At 41.7% G+C, this 25,521-nt stretch overlaps 1 protein-coding gene, 1 non-coding gene and 1 pseudogene across 2 annotated transcripts; 2 read left to right on the top strand and 1 right to left on the bottom strand.

The window, feature by feature from the left end:
* Positions 1-25,521, top strand: part of LOC136140962 (zinc finger protein 850-like) — a 397,037-nt pseudogene that overhangs the window by 204,419 nt on the left and 167,097 nt on the right.
* On the bottom strand, positions 1,291-16,106 carry LOC136140749 (zinc finger protein 615-like). Its single transcript, XM_065898926.1, is given in 5 exon segments — positions 1,291-1,535; positions 1,538-3,166; positions 8,078-8,167; positions 8,448-8,574; positions 16,092-16,106. Coding segments are annotated over 5 exon segments (2,106 nt in total).
* Positions 22,479-22,629, top strand: LOC136141562 (small nucleolar RNA SNORA40). The gene has a single exon (XR_010657738.1). It is a non-coding gene; the product is annotated as a small nucleolar RNA SNORA40 (small nucleolar RNA).

Below are 25,521 nucleotides of genomic sequence, written 5' to 3' on the forward strand. Positions count from 1 at the left end.
CCTATTTTTCTAATATTCTATAAATGACAAAATTATGGATACAAAAAGATCTGTGATGCCAAGGGTTAGTGTCGGGGAAAGGATGTGACTATGAGGATGTAGCATGAGGGAGTTTGTATTGACAAAGCATTCTAAATTTTTACTGGGGTGTTGGTTACAGGAACCTACCTATGTGATGAAGTTTCTTAAGGAGATATATAAAAACCAAACAAAAACTACTACATGTTAAAACTGGTGCAATCAAAATAAACCCTGTAGTTAACAGCACTGTAACAATTTCACTTTCCTCTATTTGACCTTATATAACCACACAGTAAACTGTGTGGTTACTATAAGATTTTACCTTTGGGAGTAGTGGGCTGAAGGGCATTTAGGAAATCTCTGGAATATTTGTTTTTCTGATTCTAAACTTACTTCAAAATTAGAAGTTATAAAAACATCAGATTTATATTAATTTTATAACCCCCCTGATGGTACTTACAAACTTGGTTAAACACATCCAGATCTGTTGTTATACTTAAGAAACGAGTACATTTTTCATTTTGAAGTACTTCAAATATTCTGAAATAACACAAACTTGGAACCAAAGAAATGCAGAAGTTAAATAATGAAAATTCAATCCATGTTGAGAGTAACTGCCACTATGTAAAATTTATAAGATCAATGACAAGGAAACTAGAAATATGGCTGAAGGTATCCTTCAGTTGCTTGTGAGGTGTAGTATCCCTTAAGACTTGTAACAGAATGCTCTCATTCATCATTTCCCCAAGGCTTCTTTCCTTCATTAAGTTGTCTGATATTTTGTTAACGTCCACCATATAGAATGGGTTTCTGCACGGATTTCCTGGCAAATGATAAAGCAATATTTACTACTGCAAACCCTGCCATATTCATTGCCACAGGAAAGTATTTCTCTAGTGATAACTGACATCTGTTGAGCTATTACTTCTGGGCAAAGGCTTTCCCACAGTTATACTTCTACCAATTAGAAACATTCATTCATTCATGATCTATGATGATCACATATGATAGGGTTTATTTCCACTGAAGGCTTTCCTAGTCTTTCACACTCATAGGCTTTATCTCAGTATATACTTTTTAGACATAGAATGTCCTAAAATATTTTCACCAAGGCTGATTGTATCCGAGTAGTTTTGTAAATTTTTTCATCAATATAAAATATGAGGTACTTGATCACTAAAGATAATATCACATTCTTTGCATTGTGATTCTTCTCTGCTTACTATTATCTTGAGGGTCTACAACCGGCAACAGCCTTCCCCAAAGTGACTACCTATGAATTCTCTTATGTTTATCAAGGATTGACAAGTGGGCAAAAGCTTTCTCACACTCACTGCATCCATAGGGCCTCTCTCCTGTATGTTTTCTTTGGTGAACACTGAGCCCTGACTTTGTGGTGAAGGTTTTCCCACATTCACTGCATTCATATGGCTTATCTCCTGTGTGAATTCTCTGACGGGTAATGAGATCATTTTTGCACAAAGAGAATTTTCCACATTCAGTACATGCAAAGAAGTCTTTCCTGAGTGAAATCTCTCATGTCGTATGAGGCATGTCTTCTTCTTAAAGGCTTTACCACACTCGTTGCATTTGTACGGTTTCTCTCCACTGTGAGTTTGCTGATGTGTACCAAGAGTACTCTTCACGGTGAAGCCCTTGCCACATTCACTGCATATATATGGTTTCTCTCCAGTATGAGTTCGCAGATGTGCAACGAGCTTCCTTTTCGCGGATAAGCCTTTGCCACATTCGTTGCATACATAGGGTTTCTCTCCCGTGTGAGTTCGTTGATGTACAATGAGATTGCCCTTCTGAATGAAGCCTTTTCCACAATCACTGCATACATAGGGTTTCTCTCCTGTGTGTGTTCGCTGATGTCCAATCAGGCGGGCCTTGGCTGGAAAGCCTTTTCCGCATTCACTGCACACGTAGGGTTTCTCTCCGGTATGAGTTCGCTCATGTACAATCAGTTGGCTCTTCACGGTGAAGCCTTTCCCACAGTCACTGCATATAAATGGCTTCTCTGCAATATGAGTTCGCTGATGTACAACGAGATCACCCTTCATGGTGAAGCCTTTTCCACATACAATACATACATAGGGTTTCTCTCCTGTATGAGTTCGCTGATGTCTGATGAGAGGGTTCTTCAAGGTGAAGCCTTTTCCACAATCATTGCATGTATAGGGTTTCTCTCCAGTATGAGTTCGCTGATGTGGAATAAGACTCTTCTTCAAGGTGAAACTTTTCCCACATTCACTGCATACAAAGGGTTTCTCACCAGTATGAGTTCGACAGTGTGCAATAAGACGCCTCTTCTCGATGAAGCCTTTTCCACATTCACTGCATATGTAAGGTTTCTCTCCTGTATGAGTTTTCTGATGTGTAGTGAGACTAAACTTTGTAGAGAAGGCTTTTCCACACAGACTGCATCCATGGGGCTTCTCCCCTGTATGAGTTCGCTGATGATAAATGAGCAGACACTTTGTGGTGAATGCTTTCCCACATTCACTACATGTGTAAGGTTTCTCTCCCATATGACTTTTCTGATGTTTATTGAACTGCGATTTCTTGAAGAAGGTTTTATTGCATTCAGTGCACTCATAATGTTTCAGTCCGGTATGAGTTCTTTGATGTTCAGTGAGCCTGGATTTTCTGGAGAAGGCTTTCCCACACAGACTGCATCCATGAGGTTTTTCTCTAGTATGAACTCTCTGATGATCAAAGAGCTGAGACATCTTGAAGAAGGCTTTCCCACACTCACTGCATACATGGGCTTTCTCTATGTTGTGAGTTCTCTGTTGCTTAGTAGACAGGGAGTTATTGCTGATGGGTTTTGCACTTACAGGAAATTTAATTTCAGTAAAAGATTGCTCATGGTTAGCATGGAGAAGGGATTTCCCATCTCCATTAAACTCAGCAGAGTTCTTTAAGTTACAGCTTCTCTTCTGGTTTTCAAAACTTATATTTGATTTTAAAGGTTTTTCAGGGAAGTCAAACATATCACAATTTTGATTTAACAGGAAATGACTTTCGCTCTGATTAACAATATTTGCAAATGTATTATGTTCGCAGCATTGTTCCACAGTATTTTGAATGCTGTGATTTGTCAAGTGATGCTGCAGAAGGTCATCAACTTTCCTGATTTCTAGGAAAGAAGAGAACAAGGAATCATTCTGCAATCTCTCATAATCTTAATTTGGAAGAAAACTGTTTCAAAAATTGCCTTCATGTGAAGTAACTATTTAGTGACAATTCTATGTGTGGTATAAAAAGAAATATATTTGGTCTTCCTCCACAGGGCTCCTAAAGCCTTGTAATTTCCTAAGTGTTTAGGATGCTAATGAGGTGACTTAGCATAGGGTTCCTACATAACCTCAGGATGGGACTGACCACCAGAAAGACTAAGTGATTAGAAGGTTGGAACTTTCAGCTCCACACACTGGCCTCTGAGAAAGGAGAGAGGGCCTAGATATTAAAGCTCTATAAGAACTCTTAACAAAATTTGCTCAACCTTTGGATGGGTGAACACATCCATGTGCCAGGAGGGTGGTGATCCCCAGTTCTGGGGAAAGAAGCTCCCGCATTCAGGAATCCTTCAGACCTTGCCTTCTTGTACCTCTTCATTTCGGACCTTGTACCTCTTCACTTGGTTATAAACATAAGTAAATGTTTCTCAGTTCTCAGAGCCACCCTTGGAAATTAACTGAACCCAAGAAGCGGGTCATGGGAACCTCCAACTTATAGCCAGTTGGTCAGAAGCACAGGTAACAATCTGGACTTGCAATTGACATCTGACATTGGGACAACCATGTGGGACTGAACCCTTAACTTGTAGAATCTGACACTATTTCCACATAGACAGTATCAGAAATGAGTCAAAATTTAGGACACCCTGGTTTAATTCTATGTACAGACCACTGAAGCAAAGGAATAAAGAAGGCAATTGCAGCCTGTGAATCACGGTTAAAGGAGCAATGAATATGTAAGAGGTGGAGGAAATCAGGATATGTTCAAAGAAAAGACAAGGTTCACTGATGGACTTAATGGGAGAAGCACGGAAGAGGTTAAGACTCAAGGATTATTCCACGAATTATGTGGTTTCAGCCACTGGGTAGGTGGAATGCCTCTTAATAATGTGAGGAATATTACTGAAGTCCAGAATGAGAGGAAAATCTAGCACGCATTGTGAAACAAAGTTTAAGATGGCTATTACAGGGACTTCCTTGGGGGTGCAGTGGTTAAGAATCCGCCTGCCAATGCAGGGAACATGGGTTCAAGTCCTGGTCTGGGAAGATCCGAATGCCACAGAGCAACTAAGCCCATGTGCCACAACTACTGAAGCGTGTGCCTATAGCCTCTGCTCCATAACAAAAGAGGCCTGTGCACCGCAGCGAAGAGTCGACCCCACTTTCTGCAACTACAGAAAGCCCACACGCAGCAACAAACACCCAACACAGCCAAAAATAAATTAATTAATTAAAAAATAAGATGACTATTACATACCCAAGTACTACATAAACATGAACAGGTTGAATATATAAATCTTTAAAAAGGTTTTATCTGAAAATAGCAATGTGGATATCATCAATATAGATTATTCAAAGATAGAGAACTGGATGAGACTGTGTTTAGAAACATGTAGAATAAAGGTGAAGGCACAGGGCCAAGGCTTTATTCATTCAAACATGTAGAGCTTGGAATCCAATTAAGCCCACCTAAGAGAACCAAACATTGAGTATTGTGATCACGGGTACCCTGAAGATCCAGGTATATAGAACAAAATACAATGATGAGTAAGATGTGGATCCTCAGCATCTGATTTCAAGGTAAGTGTGACAGACTACTGAAAGACTGGTTATCATAGTCTAACATCTTGCCATCCTTCTTCATTCTGTAGACCACCATTCACCTAACTCTACCAAAGCACTAATTTGAATATTTTAGAATTTCTCTTATTGAAGTGTAGCTGACTTAAAATATTGTATTAGTTTCTGGTGTACAGCAAAGTCATTCATTTATACATACATAAATATATATATTCTTATCCATTATGGTTTACTACAGGATACTGAATATAATTCCCTGTGCTATACAATACTACTGTATTGTTTATTCAATTCTACATAAAATAGTTTGCATCTGCTAATCCCAACTAACCTCAAATTTAGAAGAAAGCTTCTGTAACCAAGATTCCAACTAATAGTCTAGCTGGAACATACCCTATGTTCCTATGTAAAAAGGGAACGTTGGTATGCAGTTACTCCATCCCTGCACCTTGCAAAGAAATGAGTGGCCATGACTGATGACTGGAAGGTAACCTCTGAGTCCCTGATATGCTGCCTAGTAAGAGTGTCTTTTTAGACATGAGGTCTGAAGCCATAACATACCGTTTATACTAACAATGTGATTTGTGGTAGATGCCCGTTTTTTGTATGCCTGAGGCTTTGGACAACACTAACATTCTGATTCTGGGGTCTAGAGGCACCAGGCTTGGGTGAGCTTCCCTGGTTGGCAGCACTTCACACGTGTTGTCAAACATTCAAACATCATTGCTGGGAAAATTCAGCACTGTTCACATGACTCCACTGGTAGAGGACAACCGGGAACCTTATGTGCAGCCTCTCCTGGAGTCTTTCCCATGCACATTTGATCTTTGATGACTTTAATCTGTATTATTTTATTGTCACACATTGTAACCAAGAGTATAAAAGTACATTGCCCTCCCAAATAATGCCTACTTTCTATAAAGTAGGCAAAGTGATCCACTTTAAAAATTGTATAATGCCATTCTTCTACTCAAAATCCTGTTTTCTCAACTTATTCAGAAAAGAATCAAGGTCTTGAATGCCCTTGATAGGCAGTTTGTGACCTATGTACCAAAACCCGCAGCTACTACCCTGTTACCCTTAACTCTAGTCATTTTCCCTCTTGTTCACTCCCTTCTACCCATGTAAGTTTCCCCGAAGTTCCTCAAACACATTCCAGATTCAGGTCTTTCAACTTCCCACTGTCTCACATTTGGAAAACTCCTCACCAAGGAAGATTAGTCATATCCCTCATCTGTGTGCTCAAAGGCACCTTATCAGATTGCCACTCCCGTTCCTAAAAGGGCAGTTCCAAGCCCCAACACCCACTCTTCCATTAGCTGCTTTAATTTTCCTTACAGCCATTTTTACACTAAGACATGTTAGTTATGCATTTGTTTATTATTCATTACAGAGTATTTCAATTTAGAACGTACTCTGTGTGAAGGGACAAGATATATATTTTTTTCCTGTTTTGTATTGCTATTAGCTTCAAAACTATTATGCTATTAGGCTCTCAAAATGCAAGTTTTAAAGGAGTAAAGCTAGCACATCAATTGCAGAAGGCAATCATATGTATGGAACATATTAAGAAAACTTAGGGGACTTCCCTGGTGGTCCAGTGGTAAAGAATCCACCTTCCAATACAGGCGACGCGGGTTTGATCCATGGTCGGGGAACTAAGATCCCACATGCAACCAAGCCCACGCACCACAACTACTGAGCTCAAGCGCCACAACTAGAGAGCACGCGTGCCACAAACTACAGAGCCCACACGCTCTGGAGCCCACGTGCCACAATCAGAGAAGAGAAAACCTGCACGCCACAACTAGAGAGAAGCCATGTGCCGCAATGAAAGATCCACATGCCTTAAGGAAAATCCTGCAACCCGCAGCTACGAACCAAAAAAAGAAAAAAAAGAAGAAGAGGACAAAAACTCTTTACTCTTTATAATCAAGATGATATCATATCACGGGATCATTGAAAGAGAAAGTGTAATCACATATGGCAGGAAACAGGGTTAACTGGGACTAAATGTCATCAGAATATGACAAGAAATTAATCAATTTTATTTCTACATTCTAGCAATGAATAATCTAAAAATGCAATCAAGAAACAATTCCGTTTACTATAATATATAGAAGAATACCAATTTATTTCGGAATAAATTTAAGAAAGGAAATACAAAACTTATATTCTGAAAGTTAAAAAAACATTGTGGAAGACATTAAAGGCCTAATTAGATTTAAAAAGATTCAATGATCATGGAACAGAATGCTAAATATGGTTAAGATGGAATGACTCCCCAAATTGACATACAGTTCAATATAATCCCTATCAAAATCCCAGGCAAATTTTTTTTTCTGCAGAATTTCACAAGCTGATTCAAAAATTCAGATGGAAATTCAAAGGCTCCACAATACTCAAAATAGGCTTGAAAAAGTTGGAGGATTTACATTTTCCAATTTCAAAGCTATAATAATAAAGGCTACTAGAAGGATATATACATATAAAATACTCCAAAACTGATGGTGGTGATGGTTGCACAGCTATGTGAATATAATAAAACACCACTGAATTATATAACTTAAATGGATAAATTGTTTGATATTATATGAATTCAATCTAAATAAAACTGTTAAAATATATAAAGTGAGAACAAAAGCTTTAGGAAAATAAATACGATGATAACATCTAAGAACTACAGCAGAATCTGAATTAGCAAAACTATGAAGGAAGTTATTTGAAGCAGACAGAAGTTATGACCTAGTTCTAACATGTAGCATGGTAAAAACATCTTTTCTAGCATCCGAGGTGGGGTTGGATGTTCTGGTGGGAAATCATTATTTCCTAGTTGGCAGGAAGAAGGTACAGTAGTAAGAAGAGTGATCAAATCAAAGTTCGCTCTTTCCAGAGAGGCCTGGAAAGTGGAATTTCACAGCACGACAAGTGGAAACACAGAGATCCTGTGATGGTGAATGAAGAAGAGGGAGATTTGAAAACCCTAGGAAGAGGAAAACTAAAGAAAAACAAGATGCATATGAAATAAACAGGGATCAGATCTCAAAAGAGAACAAAGTGATATATTTTCCTCTTAACTTCTACAAGGAAAAAGAGTTCTTACACTGGAAGAGAGGTACGTGGTAGGGCTGCTTATGTTTCCTCAGACACTATCACAGCTCCGACGCCTTCTCTCCTGACCAGAGTACGACTTCCCCGGCTGCCCACCTTGCTGGGTCTCACCCACTCACCTGGACAGATTCGACTGTGGCAGTCATCTTCTACTGGCCATCTTCCTCGTTCCAACCTGGAGACAGCATCTGGTTTGCTGGCTTGATACCCTGTTCATGAAAAATGATAGAAGATTTAGACATATTGAACTGGGCTGGGATACGGCAGGAAAGGATAACGGTACATGGAGGGAGTAAACAGGTTTCACATCTGTAACCTCAAGGCTTTTCTCTCAGGAGAGGGGCTATTATACCCTCTAGTCTGGGGCAAGAGAAGGATCTGAGACTCGACCATTGCAGAGGAATGCAGTTAGTCTGAAGAGTTAAGAGGCTGAGAATGGAACGGCCACTGACGGGCACCCTCTGAGGGACCCAGGGGAGCCGTCCTCACCCACGGACAGCAGGTTGCTATAGTTCTCCAGCATCACATCCCGGTACAGGTCCTTCTGATCAGGGTCCAGGAGCTGCCACTCCTCCCACGTGAACTTCATAGCCACGTCATCATACGTCAGGGATTCCTGTCATAACACAGTCATGTTTGGCCAAGTGATGTTCTTTGGGTGACATGGAAAAATGTAAAGGAAATTATTCTGCTCACTTTTGCCATATGGGAAATTAGTGGGGTTTTTTCCTTCACACGGTGTGATAGAGTAAGAAAGCTAGTAAGATATTACGTTACTGTGCAGTCTTCCATTCATTCAACTAAAGTTGAAAATTCAAAGAAGTTTCGGCAATGTACCGTTAATTCCTCTAGCTGATGTAAAAACATGTGCAATCTCTATATATGTGAGCATTTGTAAAGGAAAAACCCAGTTTTGTTTCCTTCCTGTGTAGTGAAAAACCCAGTTCTTCTCCACTGTGTGCTTCTTCCCTGCGAGTCTCCTTTATTACCCACACAGAACATTTCGTTTCTGACCCTTCTGGTCACCAAATGTGTGGAGACTTTTTCCCCAGAAAAAGCAATTCTCTGCCCTACCAGCTGGGTATCCTATAATTTAAATCAATTCTGACACTATCTACCCAGAGATAGCGCCAGATCCCACAGGTTATGGGCTCAGTTCGGTAAGACTTTGCAACCCCCACTTCAGACACCAATCACAAATCCAGGTTATCACCTGTGCTTCTGACCAGCCAGCTATAGATCAGAGGTTCCAATAACACCCTCCTCGGGTTCAATTCACTTGCTAGAGGGGCTCATAGAACTCTGGAGATCTTATGTTTACCACTTTATTAAAGGCTATGATAAAGGATACGGGTGAATATCTAGATGGAAGAGATGTGTAGGGAAGGATATGTGGGAAGGGGTACCATGCTTCCACACTATCTTAGGGCACGTCCACATGTTCACCAACCCAGAAGTTCATAGTTTGGGGATTTCATGGAGTCTTCATCATGTAAGCATGATCGATCATTAACTCCATTTTCAACCCTTCTCCCTTCTCAAGAGAACAGGGTGTGGGGATAAAAAGGACAAGCTTCTCACCATGGCTTGGTCAGTCTGGTGACCAGCCCTCATCCAGTAGCCCACTCAGAGTCACCTTGCTAGAACAAAGTTACTCCTGTCACCCAGGAAATGACAAGAGTTTCAGGAGCCCTGTGTCAGGAACAGAGGTCAAAGGCCAATATTAAAACAAGAGATGTTCCTAGTGTTCTAATCACTTAGGGAATCACAAGGTTTTAGGAGCTCTGTGCCAGAAACGGGGCAGAGACCAATGCATACTTTCTATTACCTCATAAGCATCTATTTACTAATACTGAACTCTATGATTCTTATAAGTACATGAATAATACAGATTCCGAAATTCACCATTAGCATTTGAGCCAATACCAAAACCAGTAATGAAGAGATTCCAGATGCCAGAATCACAATACATGCTAATTCCAGTAGTTAATATACTAAATGAAACAAAAGAAACTGTATAAAACATGTATAGAGCACAATAGGTTATTAGATGATCAAATCTGTAAAGAAATTATTCTTTAAAGAATATATGGACACATGGACACAGACTGATGCATGTGTGTAGATTAGGCAGGATTAATATCATATTAGATAAAATGAAGAAACAGCTGTAGGAAACATGTTTTTACATTTATGAGAAGGACAGTTAGGGACTGCAGTTAAGGACCTCACTCACCACATCACCTCTATGGAGAACCATCAAAGTCCTATGTGAACTTGAGACCCATGTGAACTTGAGACCCATGTGCCATGAAACGTTAACATCCCTTGAGGAACTGCTCTGCTTTTGTAATAGGGAAGAACAAATCTGACTCCATATCAGATCTGTTCCTTTTACTTTAACCTCACTTTAACCATCGTGCTCTGTTGCCTGTACTTAGTCATGCTGGCTCTGTACATTTTGTAAAAGAATGCTGCCTATAGCTTGAAATATACAAGAACATCCGTGACCTGACCTGAACAGAGAATAACATTTGTCTTGTTCGAGGTTTACAAAAACATGGCGACCTGACCATGACCTGACCTACATGACAGCTGCAAGAACAAAGAATCCAACACCACCAAGAAGTGTGCAATAACTACCCAGGTCCCTCCCTCACCTTGCCTTTAAAAGGGCTTTGCTGAAAGCCTTCAAGGAGTTCCAGACTTTTTTTTTTTTTTTTTTTTTTTTTATTTATTTATTTTTGGCTGTGTTGGGTCTTCGTTTCTACGCGAGGGCTTTCTCTAGTTGTGGCAAGCGGGGGCCACTCTTCATCGCGGTGCGCGGGCCTCTCACCATCGCGGCCTCTCTTGTTGCGGAGCACAGGCTCCAGACGCGCAGGCTCAGTAGTTGTGGCTCACGGGCTTAGTTGCTCCACGGCATGTGGGATCCTCCCAGACCAGGGCTCGAACCCGTGTCCCCTGCATTAGCAGGCGGACTCTCAACCACTGCGCCACCAGGGAAGCCCCAGTTCCAGACTTTTTAAGGCATGAGCCACCTGGCTCCTGGCACGGTCAGGCGGTAAACCCTTCTCTGCTCCCAACTCCGACGTTTTAGTATTTGACTTCACTGTGCTTCAGGCACGCGGTCTTGCATTCAGTATCAACCTTACCAACAATCTTCATCCATTTTTTCCTCTCCCAGCCTGTATTTACGTAATGTCAAATCTCATTTGCCCTCTACATGCAGCATATCCAGAACCTCACCAACACTGAACCCTCCACACATGCTGCAGCCAACCATTCTCGCAGTCAGCATGTTTTTTGCAATAGCCTCCTACAAGGCTTTCCTGTTTGCCGCCCTGCCCACTACTGTCTGCTTTCTACACAGAACCAAAAGGATTCCTTGAAAAATGTAAATTATTTCATGTCATTCCAGTACTCAAGAACTCCTCGTGTTTTTTTTAAATTAATCAATTAATTAATTTATTTTGGTGTGCGTTGGGTCTTTGTTGCTTCATGTAGGCTTCCTCTAGCTGCGGCGAGCAGGGGCTATTCTTCCTTGTGGTGCGCAGGCTTCTCATTGCGGTGGCTTCTCTTGTTGCGGAGCATGGACTCTAGGCACGTGGGCTTCCGTAGTTGTGGCTTGCGGGCTCTAGAGCACAGGCTCAGTAGTCGTGGCGCACGGACTTAGTTGCTCCGTGGCATGTGGGATCTTCCTGGACCAGGGCTCGAACCTGTGTCCCCTGCATTGGCAGGCGGATTCCTAACCACTGCACCACCAGGGAAGTCCTCTCCTCGTGTTTTCTCATCTTATTAGGGAGTAAAATCACGCTTCCTTGAAATGGAATACGTGACCAATCTTACCCCCACCCCCACCCCGCCCCCACTGCTACTGCCTCTTTGGCCTTATACCCATCACTTTCCAGAAAGCACACTCTGCTCCGTCCACACAGGCTCCTTAATGTTTCTCAAACTCATTCGTGGCTCAGCCTTTTAAACCCGCTAACCTCTCTACTTGGAAAACTCCTAACCTGGCAGCCTACTAACTTCCCACATTTCTTGGCTCAGAGGCACCTTATCTGAGAGGTGTTCCCAGCCTAAAGAGGAGCCCCAGCACCTACTCGTCTGTTATGCTGACTAAAGTTTTATTTCTTTAAGTTTTACAGAAATATAGTTGATATACAATGTTGTGCTAATTTCTTCTGTATAGCAAAGTGATTCAGGTATACGTATATATTCTTATTCATGTTCTTTCACATTATGGTTTATCACAGATATTGAATATAGTTCTCTGTGCTACACAGTAGGACCCTGTTTTTTACCCATTTCACATGTAATAGCTTACATACGCTAACACCAATCTCCCATTCCATCCCTCCCCCACCTCTCCTCCCCCTTGGCAACCACAAGTCTGTTCTCTATGTCTGTGAGTCTGTTTCTGCTTTGTAGATATGCTGATTTGTGTCGTATTTTAGATTTCACCTGTAATTGATATAATATGGTATTTGCCTTTCTCTTTGACTTATTTCGCTTAGTATGAGAATCTCTAGGTCCATCCACTTTGCTGCAAATAGCATTATTTCATTCTTTCTTTGTGGCTGAGTAGTATTCCACTGTGTACATGTACCACATCTTGTTTATCCATTCATCTCTCAATGGACATTTAGGTTGTTTCCATGTCCTAGCTATTGTGAATAGTGCTGCTATGAACATAGGCGTGCATGTATCTTTTTGAATTATAGTTTTGTCTGGATATATGCCCAGGAGTGGGATTGCTGTATCATATGGTGACTCTGTTTTTAGTTTTTTGAGGAACCTCCATACTGTTTTCCATAGTGACTGCACCAATTTACACTCCCACCAATGGCGTAGAAGGGTTCCCTTTTCTCCACACCTCCTCCAGCGTTTGTTATTTGTAGACATTTCTTCTTTGGCCACCCCACAAGCTTGTGAGATCTTAGTTCCCCGACCAGGGATTGAACCCGGGGCCTTGGCGGTGAGAGCATGGAGTCCTAATCACTGGACCGCCAGGGAATTCCCTGTAGACTTTTTCATGATGGCCATTCTGACTGGAGTGAGGTGGTACCTAACTATAGTTTTGATTTGCATTTCTCTAATAATTTATGTTCCTTAATCTTTATCACAGTACTTTTCACCCCTTAGATATATTATTTGTTTATTTTTATTCTTTTTTATCCCACACCACCAGCCCCCAAAACACTTGATTAATTTCTTGACTCCTTTCTCTTAGACTAAAAACTTGTGATCTATATGTATACTGTTTTTCACTGGTCTTACCTTCCAGCATACAACAGGCTATCAAAAAAATGTAGAGGAATGAATCAAAATATCAATCACATGTACGGAACACATTAGGGAGAATTTAAGAAAGAGGGTGGAAATATATCTCTTTGTGAGCATGATGATATCGTATCATGGAGTTCATGGACAGAAGAAGAATTTTAACTGCCAAGTAACCTGATTAGCTGGGATAAATGCCATCAGAATACAATGGAAAGAAAAATGAAAATTTTAGGGAAATGAAGACAGTAAGGTCTACAATCAACGAGAAGAAAGTTCAAAACTAATAAATACACAAAGGAATTAATTTGAAATAAGGAAGAGTTATGATCAGGTTGAGATCGGAACTGAGAATGTAGGATGCTAAGATAACGTCTCTAGTTAAAAATTCATCACGAAGAGCAGACGCATTTATATAAGAGAGCTCTGCAGATGGGGAACATATGAGGTAATGCCTGAATGGCCAGGATGGAGGCTGCATAAGAGTAAGGGAGAATGTAAACTTATAGTGGTTTTCTGGGAGGGAAGATGATCCCGGGTCCTGGCAGTTATTCAGAACCCAAGAGAGCTGCCATCAAGATGAGTAAGTTATATAGGTCCCAAGTCTGTGGTGGAGCACACTGGGGAAAGATGAATTTGGGAGTCTTCTCCAGTGACCCTAAGGAGCTTAGCCTATGACAATGAAGAAAACTTTGAAGGTTAGAAGATCATTGGAAAAAATGGAAAACAAAACCTTTGGAGAACCTCAGAGTGGGGACAAGGCACAGTGAAGACCAGTTTACTTTTGGGGCCGGCAGCCAACATGGGGTGAACGTGACAAAGGAAATCAACATTACCAGTGGGATAGAAAGGTGCAGCAGCTAGAACACAGTGAGGAATTCAAAGTTTTCTCTTTGGAGAGAGGTCTTGGAAGGTGGAGTTTCATAGAAAAGGAGGTGGAAGTGTATGAAGAAGGAGGAAAAGATATGAAAATCCTAGGGAAAAGAAAACTATGTAAACAAAAATCAAGATGGGGGTAAAATAAAGAAGAAACAGATCCCGGAAAAGACAAGAGTCTTCCCGAAGAAGGGATATATTTTTCTCTAAACTCCTACAAAGAAAAAGAGGTCTGACATCGGGAGAGAGATGCATGGAGGCACTGCTTACCCAGCGTCCAACCCCCTCACAGCTGTGACTCTTCTCTGACCAACTACAGTGTGATTTCCACGCTTGTCATCTTGCTGGTCTCTCACTCACCTGAATGGATTCGACAGTGGATTTCATCTTCCATCATCCATGGTTCTCCATGATCCCAATTAGAGAGTACGTCTGGCTTTCTGACTCGATAACCTATTCACCAGAAATGATAGAATATTTAGACCCAGTGAATTGGGCTTGGGGTCTGTGAAGACAGAATGCTACAGCTGAGGACAAAACAATTTCACGACCTACAGAGTAAATGCTGTGCTCTCAGGAGAAGGGAGAATACCCACTTCTCATGGGCCAGAGAGGGGACTGAAAATCTACTGCTTCAGAGCATCATAGACACTCCAGAGCTTTCAGAAGCCGAGAAAGGAAACACCACTGACTGGGGACCCTCTGAAGGGCACAGGGGAGCCGTCCTCACCCACAGACAGCAGGTTGCTATAGTTCTCCAGCATCACCTCTTGGTACAGGTCCTTCTGAGGAGGGGTCAGGAGCTGCCACTCCTCCCACGTGAAGTCCACAGTCACATCGTCAAACGTCAGGGTTTCCTATAGTAACAGCGGTGTTTAATGAAGTGATGTCCTTTTGATGATATGGAAGAAATGTTAAAAGCTTTTCTTCTCATTTCTACTTTATAGGCTGGATCTATATATCTAGGGGGTTGTTTTTGTTGTTGCTGTTGATTGATTGATTGATTGGCTGCGTTGGCTCTTCACTGCTGTGCACGGGCTTCCTCTAGTTGCAGCGAGCAGGGGTTATTCTTCATTGTGGTGTGCGGGCTTCTCACTGCGGTGGCCTATCCTGTTGCAGAGCACGGGCTCCAGGCACACGGGTCTCACAGTTGTGGCACGCGGGCTCAGTAGCTGTGGTGCACGTGCTTAGCTGCTCCACGGCATGTGGGATCTTCCCAGGCCAGGGAACGAACCCGTGTCCCCTGCATTGGCAGGCGGATTCTTAACCACTGCGCCACCAGGGAAGCCCCGGGTTGTTTGTTTTTAACGCACAGGGAACAAGCAAAAGCCTAATAAAATACAAGGATTCAACTAAATATAATTGTGCAGTCAGTCATCCATCCATTTATCATTAGACGTTCTATAACGTATAAAAGTTAAACCTTCTTGTTAACCTAGAAACACCACATTCATATATATATATGACTAACACATAAGTCAATGAAATTGGGAGTGACTAAATCTTTATAGCCAGTTAATCAGAATCTTCTGGGAAGTGACTCAAGAAGCCAGAATTATAAGAAACTAAATGTTTAATAAGCATGTTTAAAGTGTATGAAGAAGAAACTTATTTTTTGATATGTGTACTTTGTTATGATTTCAGCCTTTAAATGCATCCTTAAGTCAGCTGTGTAATGAACAAAAATAAAAGCAATATAAGAAAAAAGTATATTAAGAATCCAGATTTGAACATGGAAACCAAGAGTCAGTCATATTGCAAAGCCTGAGGAAACAGTTCCCATAGAACTGCCCTCATTTCAGACACTGGCTGCAATTTCTAGAGTCCCCTGGATCACCCTCACTTCAGAAGCAGGCTACAAAGACACCCAGGGTCCCCAAGACACCCTTACATGCAATAATTAGCTAAAATGACTCAGACAACTAACAAACCCATTCGGGAACAAAGAAAAGAATAAAACAAACCAAAAGTCACCTGGGCCTGGATCATTTTTTTCCGTTCTCTAAAAACAGCTGGCAGTAAGGAGGCTCTGTCGCTGTGTCTTCTGGATCTGCTCTAAATTTCTGTTGTGATACCTGTCTTCAATCAAGCATGTCCCCAGTAATGCTGATACCAAATCCTGTAACTTCTTCCTCCTTCTACTGATTCTTTTGCTCCTGGGGAGTCAGGACCTGTGGGTTGAGGAGAAAATTCAAGCTGAGGGTACATTTCCTCTGGGCCCAGATGCTAACGCTGCTCCTGGGCGCTCACCTTAACCCAATGCCCACAGCATTGCCGAGTGTCCCATTTTTACCCCAGACGACTTTATTCCTCTGGCCAAAAAGGCTAAGATTCTGACTGTGGTGGGGGTATTCCTTTATTCTGTGAAGTTGAAGTGGGGTGACTGTCAAAGGAGTTGAAGGAGACTTCCCTGGTGGTGCAGTGGTTAAGAATCCACCTGCCAATGCAAGGGACGTGGGTTCGAGCCCTGGTCCAGGAAGATCCCACATGCCACAGAGCAACTAAGTCCATGCACCACAACTACTGATCCTGTGCCCTAGAGCCTGCAAGCCACAACTACTGAGCCCACGTGCCACAACTACTGAAGCCTGCGTGCCTAGACCCCGTGCTCCGCAACAAGGGTAGCCACTGCAATGAGAAGCCCACGCACCGCAACAAAGAGTAGCCCCCGCTTGCTGCAACTAGAGAATGCCCGCGTGAAGCAATGAACGCCCAATACAGCCAAAATAAATAAATTAATTTTAAAAAATAGTCTAAGATTAAAAAAAAAAACAAAAGGAGGTGAGGGAAACGAGATCCATCCCAGCAGCAGGCCTCAGGAGCAGGAGAATCTCAGACAGGTCAATTATACAAAAGGGACCGTATGGGAGGAGAGGCGCTGGGCACTGCTTTCCTTTAAGCCGTGTGCGCTCAGGAACCTCCTCAAGCGTTTTTATATACCCTGTGAGTACACACACTTCAGTTTGAAAACCAATGTACTGGGCAAACCAGAAGCACTGTCTTATAAACAATAACGATAATATCTTAGGTTTTAAATACATTTTTTAAAGCACACAATATTGTAAATAAATTGGAAAGTGGTAAATTGAGTTGAGATGCTCTAAGACGCCTGTATTGTTAGAGAAGAGTGTAAAAGTACTAACATAAGAATTTGACAAAGAAAGCTTCCATACTGTATGTAATCTCTAGTGTCATGATGAAAACTAACAATTATCTTAAAGTATATAATTTCCATCCTAACAGAAGGCGGAAACAGAGAAAGAAGAAATTCATTCAAAACATGGCAAAAAAAGAGAATAAGGAATAGAGAACAAGTGGGGCAAATACCATGCACTTATATGACTGTTTTAAAAAAAAACACTAAGAATTATATTAAGTATATTAAATCAACTATACTCCAATAAAACAAAATTTTTTAATGAATTATATTCAGTATAAACAGAACAAAGATTCCAGTTAATCACATCAAATACAAATGCCTTGAAACTGTCAGACTGGATTAAAATTTAAAACCCAGGACTTCACCGGCAGTCCAGTGGTTAAAACTCCGCACTTCCAATACAGGGGGCCTGGGTTTGATCCCTGGTCAGGGAACTAAGATCCCACATGCTGTCCACTGTGGCCAAAACAATAATAATAATAAAATAAAATAAAACCCAAGAACATGCTACTCTAGGTGACATGCCTGAAACATAGTGATATGGATAGCTGGAGAATAAAAGGTTAGAAAAAGATAAACCATGGAAAGAGTAACCACAGATAATCTATATTCTCTGAAAAAATGCACGAGAAAGCCCAAAAATTACTACAGAGAAAGAGAAACAAAGCTTACTAGTAAGAGGTTCAATTCACCACATTTTAAGAAATTTGCCATTTCTAGGTACCTAACAATATAGCCTTGAAACATATACAGCAAGGGAATTCTCTGGGAGTCCAGTGGTTAGGACTCCAGGCTTCCACTGCAGGGGGCACAGGATCAAGCCCTGGTGGGGAAACCAAGTTTCCTGCACGCCATTAGGTGGCATCCAAAAAAATTTTTTTCTAATTTAAAAAAAAGGAATGAATTATAAACATTAGAAACTGGACAGAAAATTAAGGTTATATTCAGACAATATCATCCTTGACATGGAAAGAGAGATTCAAAGAATTATAATACTTATTTAAAAATTTTCACTCAGAAACCCCCAAGCAGATTTTCACATATATTGCTGGCTAGAACTGCACCACGTACCTAAACTCATTTCGTACTAATTCAATCACTAGCAACGGGAACTGGAACCACCAGGATTAACTAAGACCAACCAGTATTGGGATATGGGTCACTCTGTCAGAAGGATGGATAACTAAACAAAACGGCGATTCTGTTAGCAAAGAAGAAAGGGGGAACGCATGTCAGACAAAAAAGCAAGTGTCCACTGCCGCTGGTGAGAGCAAGCCTTGACAAACATTTTCTGCAAAGGTGAGACAGGCTGGGACCTGGAACCCTTTGCTGCAGTGCTTGCATCTGGACACACCTCTCCTCCAGCAACACAATACAAAGAAACTATAAGGGATTAAAAATAACTTTGTGCATGCACAGAGGAGCCAAATGCTGGACAACAAGATACAAAGAAATCAAGAAACCCAACCGCCACTTCTGAAGAACCAAGAGCAAAAGCAGGGGATCCGGAGCAAAAGTAGGGTACTGCCATGCCCCTTGCACACAACACCACCTAAAGCATGGGCAAACCATCTAAGCCGTCCCTCCGGCCCAACCCCCGGACATACCCCTACCCTCACCGCATATAAGGAACTAGATGCCCCCCCCCCCACAAACCCACCTCAGAGAGCGAACAAGCAAGGGAACCTCTTACTTGTTCTCGCTCCCCCCTGCTGCGGCAGAGACCCCAATAAAGCCTGGCCTGAATTTCTTATCTGGCCTTTGATCAATTTCTATGGACCAAGGAGGCCAAGAGCCCTGGTAGGTAACAAAGGGATAGATACTATACATTTCTGCTTTGAGGTTTAAGATCTGTCACAAGGACTCAATTCTGCCTTTGCAGTGCGAAAACAGCGATACACGATACACAACACATAGAGGAGGCTGGGTTAGTCCCTCGGTCTGCAGATAAAAGCCTCAAAAGCAGAAGGTTTAGAACTACACTACCGTCCCGGGCTGCACCACCTTCCTTCCCAGCCTACTAGGTTGGAATCTCAACGCAACCACCAGCCAGGCCTCCTAGGGGACCAAAATCTCAGCCCTCACAAGACTCTCTGTACCACAGACACTGACTACACATTTCCTTATTAATCCGAAACCTGGGCCAGATACCCTCATATGATGACCATCCAGCCAGGCCCCAACATCTCTGAGCGCCATATTAATTCCCGAATCTGAATCTCTTACCATCGTAAATACCACCTGCATCCTTTAGAAATAGAGTGAGCCGCAAACCCCCATATCAGGCCAGACCGGTCACGATCGTTGATTTTTACAGATTTTTTTGGGGGGGGGGGGCGCCGCGTGGCTTGCGGGATCTTAGTTCCCTGACCAGGGAGTGAACCCGGGCCACTACAGTGAAAGCGCCGAATCCGCCAGGGAATTCCCTCTACAGATTCTTAATCGTTCTAACGAACAGCTCCCAAAGTACCCCAACGACAGGTACGCGCGTCACAAACGCTCCTGGCTCCTCTCAAATACCTCCACATCAGTGCTTCCCACCAGACCCTCAATAATTCCGTTAAGTCCACACTACACCATTCCACCCTGTGGACGACACGTCCACAGGGACAAACCTCCTATGGGACAAAACCACAAAACCTCAAGGAACAAATGCACACACTGACCCGATTTTCTCCAGTCCACAAGCAGAGCCTAAAACGTAACACTTCCACGAACCGCTTCTACTTCTGCCCCTGTCGCCCAGATCTTTCGTCGGTCTACGGCGGCCGAAGACGGTCTGAAGCATTTGAAGAAACGCGGACTGGATTTCTGGTATTACCTTGAAAGGCAATATGTCCGCGCCCAGCTCTCCGCGGCCCCACGGGGCGGCCATGTTGGGACACCTGACGTACAGAAGGCCAAGGGGCGGGTTTGGGGCCGGGAGACCTGGATGGTCCGGGAGGTGAGAAGCCACTGAAATTATTTCATTACCTGTCACTTCAACTCTTCAGAAAATTAGCAGATTTTCAGAGACTCGAGGTTTGCGAGGCAAATATGGAGCTACCTAAACGGCGTTCGACGCACTGGGGAGACAAGTAACATCGCCGAGGCCTTTATTTAAAAAGGAGGGGGGCGGGTTTCGAAAAGGAACAAGGGTTCAGGTGTCGGTATAGCAGCAGAGAACGAACTCCTGGAATGAGAAATGGCAGTACATCCGGTAATCGGACATCTCCCCCAAAACTTTGGAGGAACATTTCTCGCAGGAAGCGGCTTTTAAGGACCGAATAAGATTTCGAGAAACTGGCACAGTGTGAAACAGGCCATCACGTTCAAGAGGAAAAGAGCGGCAGGGATGAAGCCTAAATTTTGATTGGAATTGGAGCCTCGGGGAAAGGCCGCTTTAAAAATGAGGCCAGTAAAGGTCTGGAACCAATGAGAAAGGCACAACCAGAATGGAGTCCAAAAGTATTAAGGTCAATATCTATTTGGTCAAGACACTAAGATAATTCCATGGGGTTAGTTGTTTCAGCAAATGATGCTGGAAAAATTGTATACCTATTTGCAAAAACATAAATTAAGACCCATAACTCTAACCATATACAAAATTAACTCGAAATAGATCACAGACCTAAATTTAAGAGGTAGAAGAAGTATGACACTTAGAGAAGCGAAGAGGAACCTAACTTAGCCAAAGAGTTCTGTGACAAGACAAAGTATGAGCCATAAAAGGAAAAATAATAAATTGGTCTTTATTAAAATTAAAAACTTTTGTATTTCTAAGCACAGCTTTAATAAAGTATTGAGTAGAGCCAGAGACTGGGAGAAAATATTTGACACATTTAACATCTATTGATAAAGATTGTATTCAGAATATATCAAGAGTTCTCAAAACTTAATGACAAAACAACTATCCAGTTACTTCTTGTGGGTTATGAAATTTTCTAAATATTACATCGTGGTGATAGTGGCACAACTCTATGAACTTGCTAAATGTCACTGAGTTGTACGCTTACTACTGGTAAATGTTATATGTAAATTATGACCATAAAGCTGTTAAAATGAATTTCTGTTGTGTACACAATTTATAGCATATGGATTTTTTTAAAGACATCAAATATAATTGCAAAATTACAAACTATCTAGGATTAAAAGTAAATGGAGATGTCTGGGACTTATAAGAAAAACAGTACAACAAATCTTGGAGTGAGAATTTCAATAATGAGAGGATCATAATAAAAAGTGAACATAGTTGAATATGTTATGTTTTTCAAGCATACCCCACTTTAATGCATACCTTTTATATGTGACTCAAGTTACCATCCTACTAGTTCACCCATGATATTATTACAGACACTTAATTATATAGAGATATACAAAACATTTTATAATATGGAAATATTTATGAGAATGTAAGTGATAAAATTAGATTACGTCTTTTTTTTTTTACAGCCTTACCGAGATATAACTGACATAGATTATACCTATTTTAAATAAACTTTTTATTTTGGGGAAATTTTAGATTTACACGAAAGTGAAAGTACTACAAAGAGTGCACATATACCTTCATTTGACTTCCTCTCATGCGAATATTTTATGTAACCATGGTACATTTGTCAAACTTAGAAATTAACATTGGTATAACACTCAGCTAAATTACAGATTCTATTTAGATTTCACAAATTTTTCCACTACTGTCCTTTTTCTGTCTTAGAATTCAACCCAGGGAAGAATGCTGCCTTTAGACATCATGTTTCCTTGAATTGCTCTGTTCCATGACCATTCCTGAGTCTTTTTTTCATGTCCTCAATTATTTTGAGGAGTACTGATCAGGTATGTTGTATATTGACCTTCTTTTAGGTTGGTCTGTTTTCCTCATTAAACAGGGATTTATGCATTTTGGAAAAGACACCACATATTTATGGGTATAGAATATCAAAATGACAACACTGATCTACTGGCAAAGGTATTATTTGCCAGGTTTCTCCACTGAAAATAGCAAAACAACTTCTGACCAAAAAGAACCATCATACAGGGCTCACACCAAGAGATTTCAAGACTTATAAACCTTTAGTAGTATTGGTGAAAGGACACATAGATCAATGGAACAGAGCAAAGATCCCAGAAAAAGACCCACATGAGTCAAGTGTACTCAAGCGTTTGACAGATATACAAAGGTTATTCAATGGAGAAAGATAGACTTTTTCAGCAGATGCTGCTGGAACACTTGGAAGTCCACAGGCAAGAAACAAACAAAAACAAAGGGAAAAAAAATCCCAAAAGACTCTCCTTATAGACAGGTGCAAAAATCCTCTTTTGCAACGCAGAACTCATTGTTTAGTATGAGTTTTGGTACAGGGAAGAAGGAACATGATACCTAAAACAGATTCAAGTGATGGGGGTGTATTGATAAACATAAAGATTGCTTCCAGGACTATAGAGCTGATAATTTCCCTTATATATTAAGTTTTTTAATTATCAGCTATATCGAGTTCCTACTCTAATGTTGACATGAAACAAAGATGGCTTCTTTTTTTAGGCTTTTATCTTGAGAACACAGTGTCAGGATTTTAAAAAGGTATTGGCATATCCCAATGATCTGTACTGTTCTAAGGTGTGATAGCTTAGCAGTGAATATGATTTGAACTTAATACATTTTTAGAGGGTGTCAAACTCTGAAGCAGGCAGATCCATCTCCTGACCCTAAACATGGTCCTAAAGTAAACTGCTTGAGGAAATTGGATCCCAAAGATTACAGGAGGAGAATTTTGAAGTGTGTCTGTATTCTATTGGAGATCAAAGAAGCCCAACTAAAAGAATTGTGTGGATTGAGCAAAACTTCTCTTTTGAAAGGGCTATCTCATCTTGAAGATTATGACTTTGGAGGAACTAAGGTGATTGGCAGTGGAAAGAATCAGAACATGTGAAATTCCTTAAAAATTTATTGACTTAAATAATTTTGCCTATGTTACACATAATAAAAAAAAGAACCTTTACACTTTGTTCAGAAAAAAAAAAAAAAAAGAATCTCAACACGTTCATCCTATAAGTCCTATACTTGGTAAAGGACTTGTATCCAGAACATAGAAAGAATTCTGAAAAGTCAACAAGAAACTCCTATTTCAAAAATAGGCAAACCTTGAACAGACACTTGATCAAAGATAACAGATGGCAAACATGCATATGAAAAGATGGTCTGCGTCATTTGTTGTTAGGGAGATACAAATTAACACAGCAATGTGAATAATGCTAATAATTTTTAAAAAGCAGCAGTGTGATACAAATACCCAGGTAGTAGACTTCCTGAAATCCAAAAACTGAAAACATGAAATGCTGGTGATAAGGTGGAGTAACAAGAATTTCGATTATTTGCCAGAGACAATGCAAAAGAAATACAGCCATGTTAGACGATAGGCAGATTCTTGAATGTATGTTCGTACAGATGATCCCAAGTTTTAGAAAGGTAGCCTGAAAAAAAGTTTTTTTAATGAGATGGCTCTCACTGAGGAGTAGAACTCAGGAAAATGGTTGTTCTTACTTGTGTCAAAGAAATCTGAAAGGAAATATCCAAGACCAAACTTTGCAGTAAGATGAACAGAAATCCTGTCTTTATTCCTATACACACCACTTGACCACGGTGAATTATTCTGATTTTTGTGCTGACAATGATAAGAGTGTATGTAGGAGACAATTTTTTTTTTTTTTTTTTGCCGTACGTGGGCCTCTCACCGTTGTGGCCTCTCCCGTTGCGGAGCACAGGCTCCGGACGCGCAGGCTCAGCGGCCATGGCTCACGGGCCCAGCCGCTCCGCGGCATGCGGGATCTTCCCAGGCCGGGGCACGAACCCGTGTCCCCCGCATCGGCAGGCGGACTCTCAACCACTGCGCCGCCAGGGAAGCCCGAGACAAATTTTTAATAAGAACTTTGAGAAAGGACTTGGACTGGACAACCTGAAAAGAAATGTTTCCAGCATCCAAAGGTCAAGTCTCTAAACACCACTAGCCTGGGACTATGGGTCTCAAAACTTCCAGACTCCTGTGCTCCCAAACACAGACAAACTCTGCACTCCCTACACAACACTGACCTCAAATTCAATCTGAAATTTACCACAGACACTCTTTCCCGTTGACACTCCTCCCCCAGTTCCAGTCTTCTCCAGATCATGAGCTGGATGTTAAATTTCTAACCTAGGGGAGAAGCAGTGCTCATTGGTTTCACACCTCCATCCAGTTTTCAATTACCGAGTCTTGCAGACCTAACATATAGACTCTAAACCCTGACCAACAAGACCTTCGATCATTAATCTCTACAGGTTAAGCCTCAATCAAAGGCCCCATCACTAACGCCCAGATTCCTCAGTGACTGAAGCCAAATAAAACCCCAGATGCGGTCACTGACACACATTCCCTCTTCACTGACCCCACAGGCCCCTCACTGGGGATCCTTGCCCAGAATCAGGCTCAGCAGATATTGAGTCTCTGAAGACTCCTCCAGTAGCTGCCAAAGGCTGAACCTGGTCCTTTTAAAACCATTTCTGATTTTGATGCGCTCTCCCCACAATGCCTCATTGGCTGTTGCTAGGGACACTGAGGGCTCTTGTTCAGTTCCAGAAGACTTGCACAGGTTCTATGAGGACACACAGCACTGTGACCTCCTAGAGGTTCTGGCGCTTCCAACAGGAGTGGCCATAAAAGCTGCTAAGACTGCTGGGTGAGAAGACATGGAAAAGTCTTCTGGGCACCCCAGTGCCTTCCTCTCTGTGCAAGAGATAGTCTCAGTCACAGAGCTAATTTAAGTTTTCAGGGGCCAGAACAAATCCAAGGTCAACGTGGTGTGAGATGCATTCTAGTCATCACTTTGGGCAAAAGTGGCAAGATGATGGTGACCTTGTGCTGTTAGGCAGGAACACCTTGGGTACTACCCGTTTGCCTGGAGTCTTATTACGGACAGAACCCAAAATTGCTCTGCTTGCCGCAGGTCAGGCCAATAAATCGGAAGATGACCTGTTGAGGCAAGGAGTAACGACTTTAACCGGAAAGCCAGCCGACCGAGATGGCAGATTAGTGTCTCAAAAAAACCATCTTCCCTCAGTATGAATGTGGGCTCCGCTTACACAGAGGAAGGGAAGGAGAAGGGACCCACTGCGATGCCAGTCAATGGCTGAGTGGGACGGCTACCAGTCATGCACTAACAGCTACGCACCTGCCCCGCCTCTATTACAGTCTGATATTCTGTAGTAGAGAAGATGCCCAGAGTTTCTAGTTG

The sequence above is a fragment of the Phocoena phocoena genome, chromosome 20 (genome assembly GCF_963924675.1).
Source record: "Phocoena phocoena chromosome 20, mPhoPho1.1, whole genome shotgun sequence".
Classification (NCBI taxonomy): domain Eukaryota; kingdom Metazoa; phylum Chordata; class Mammalia; order Artiodactyla; family Phocoenidae; genus Phocoena; species Phocoena phocoena.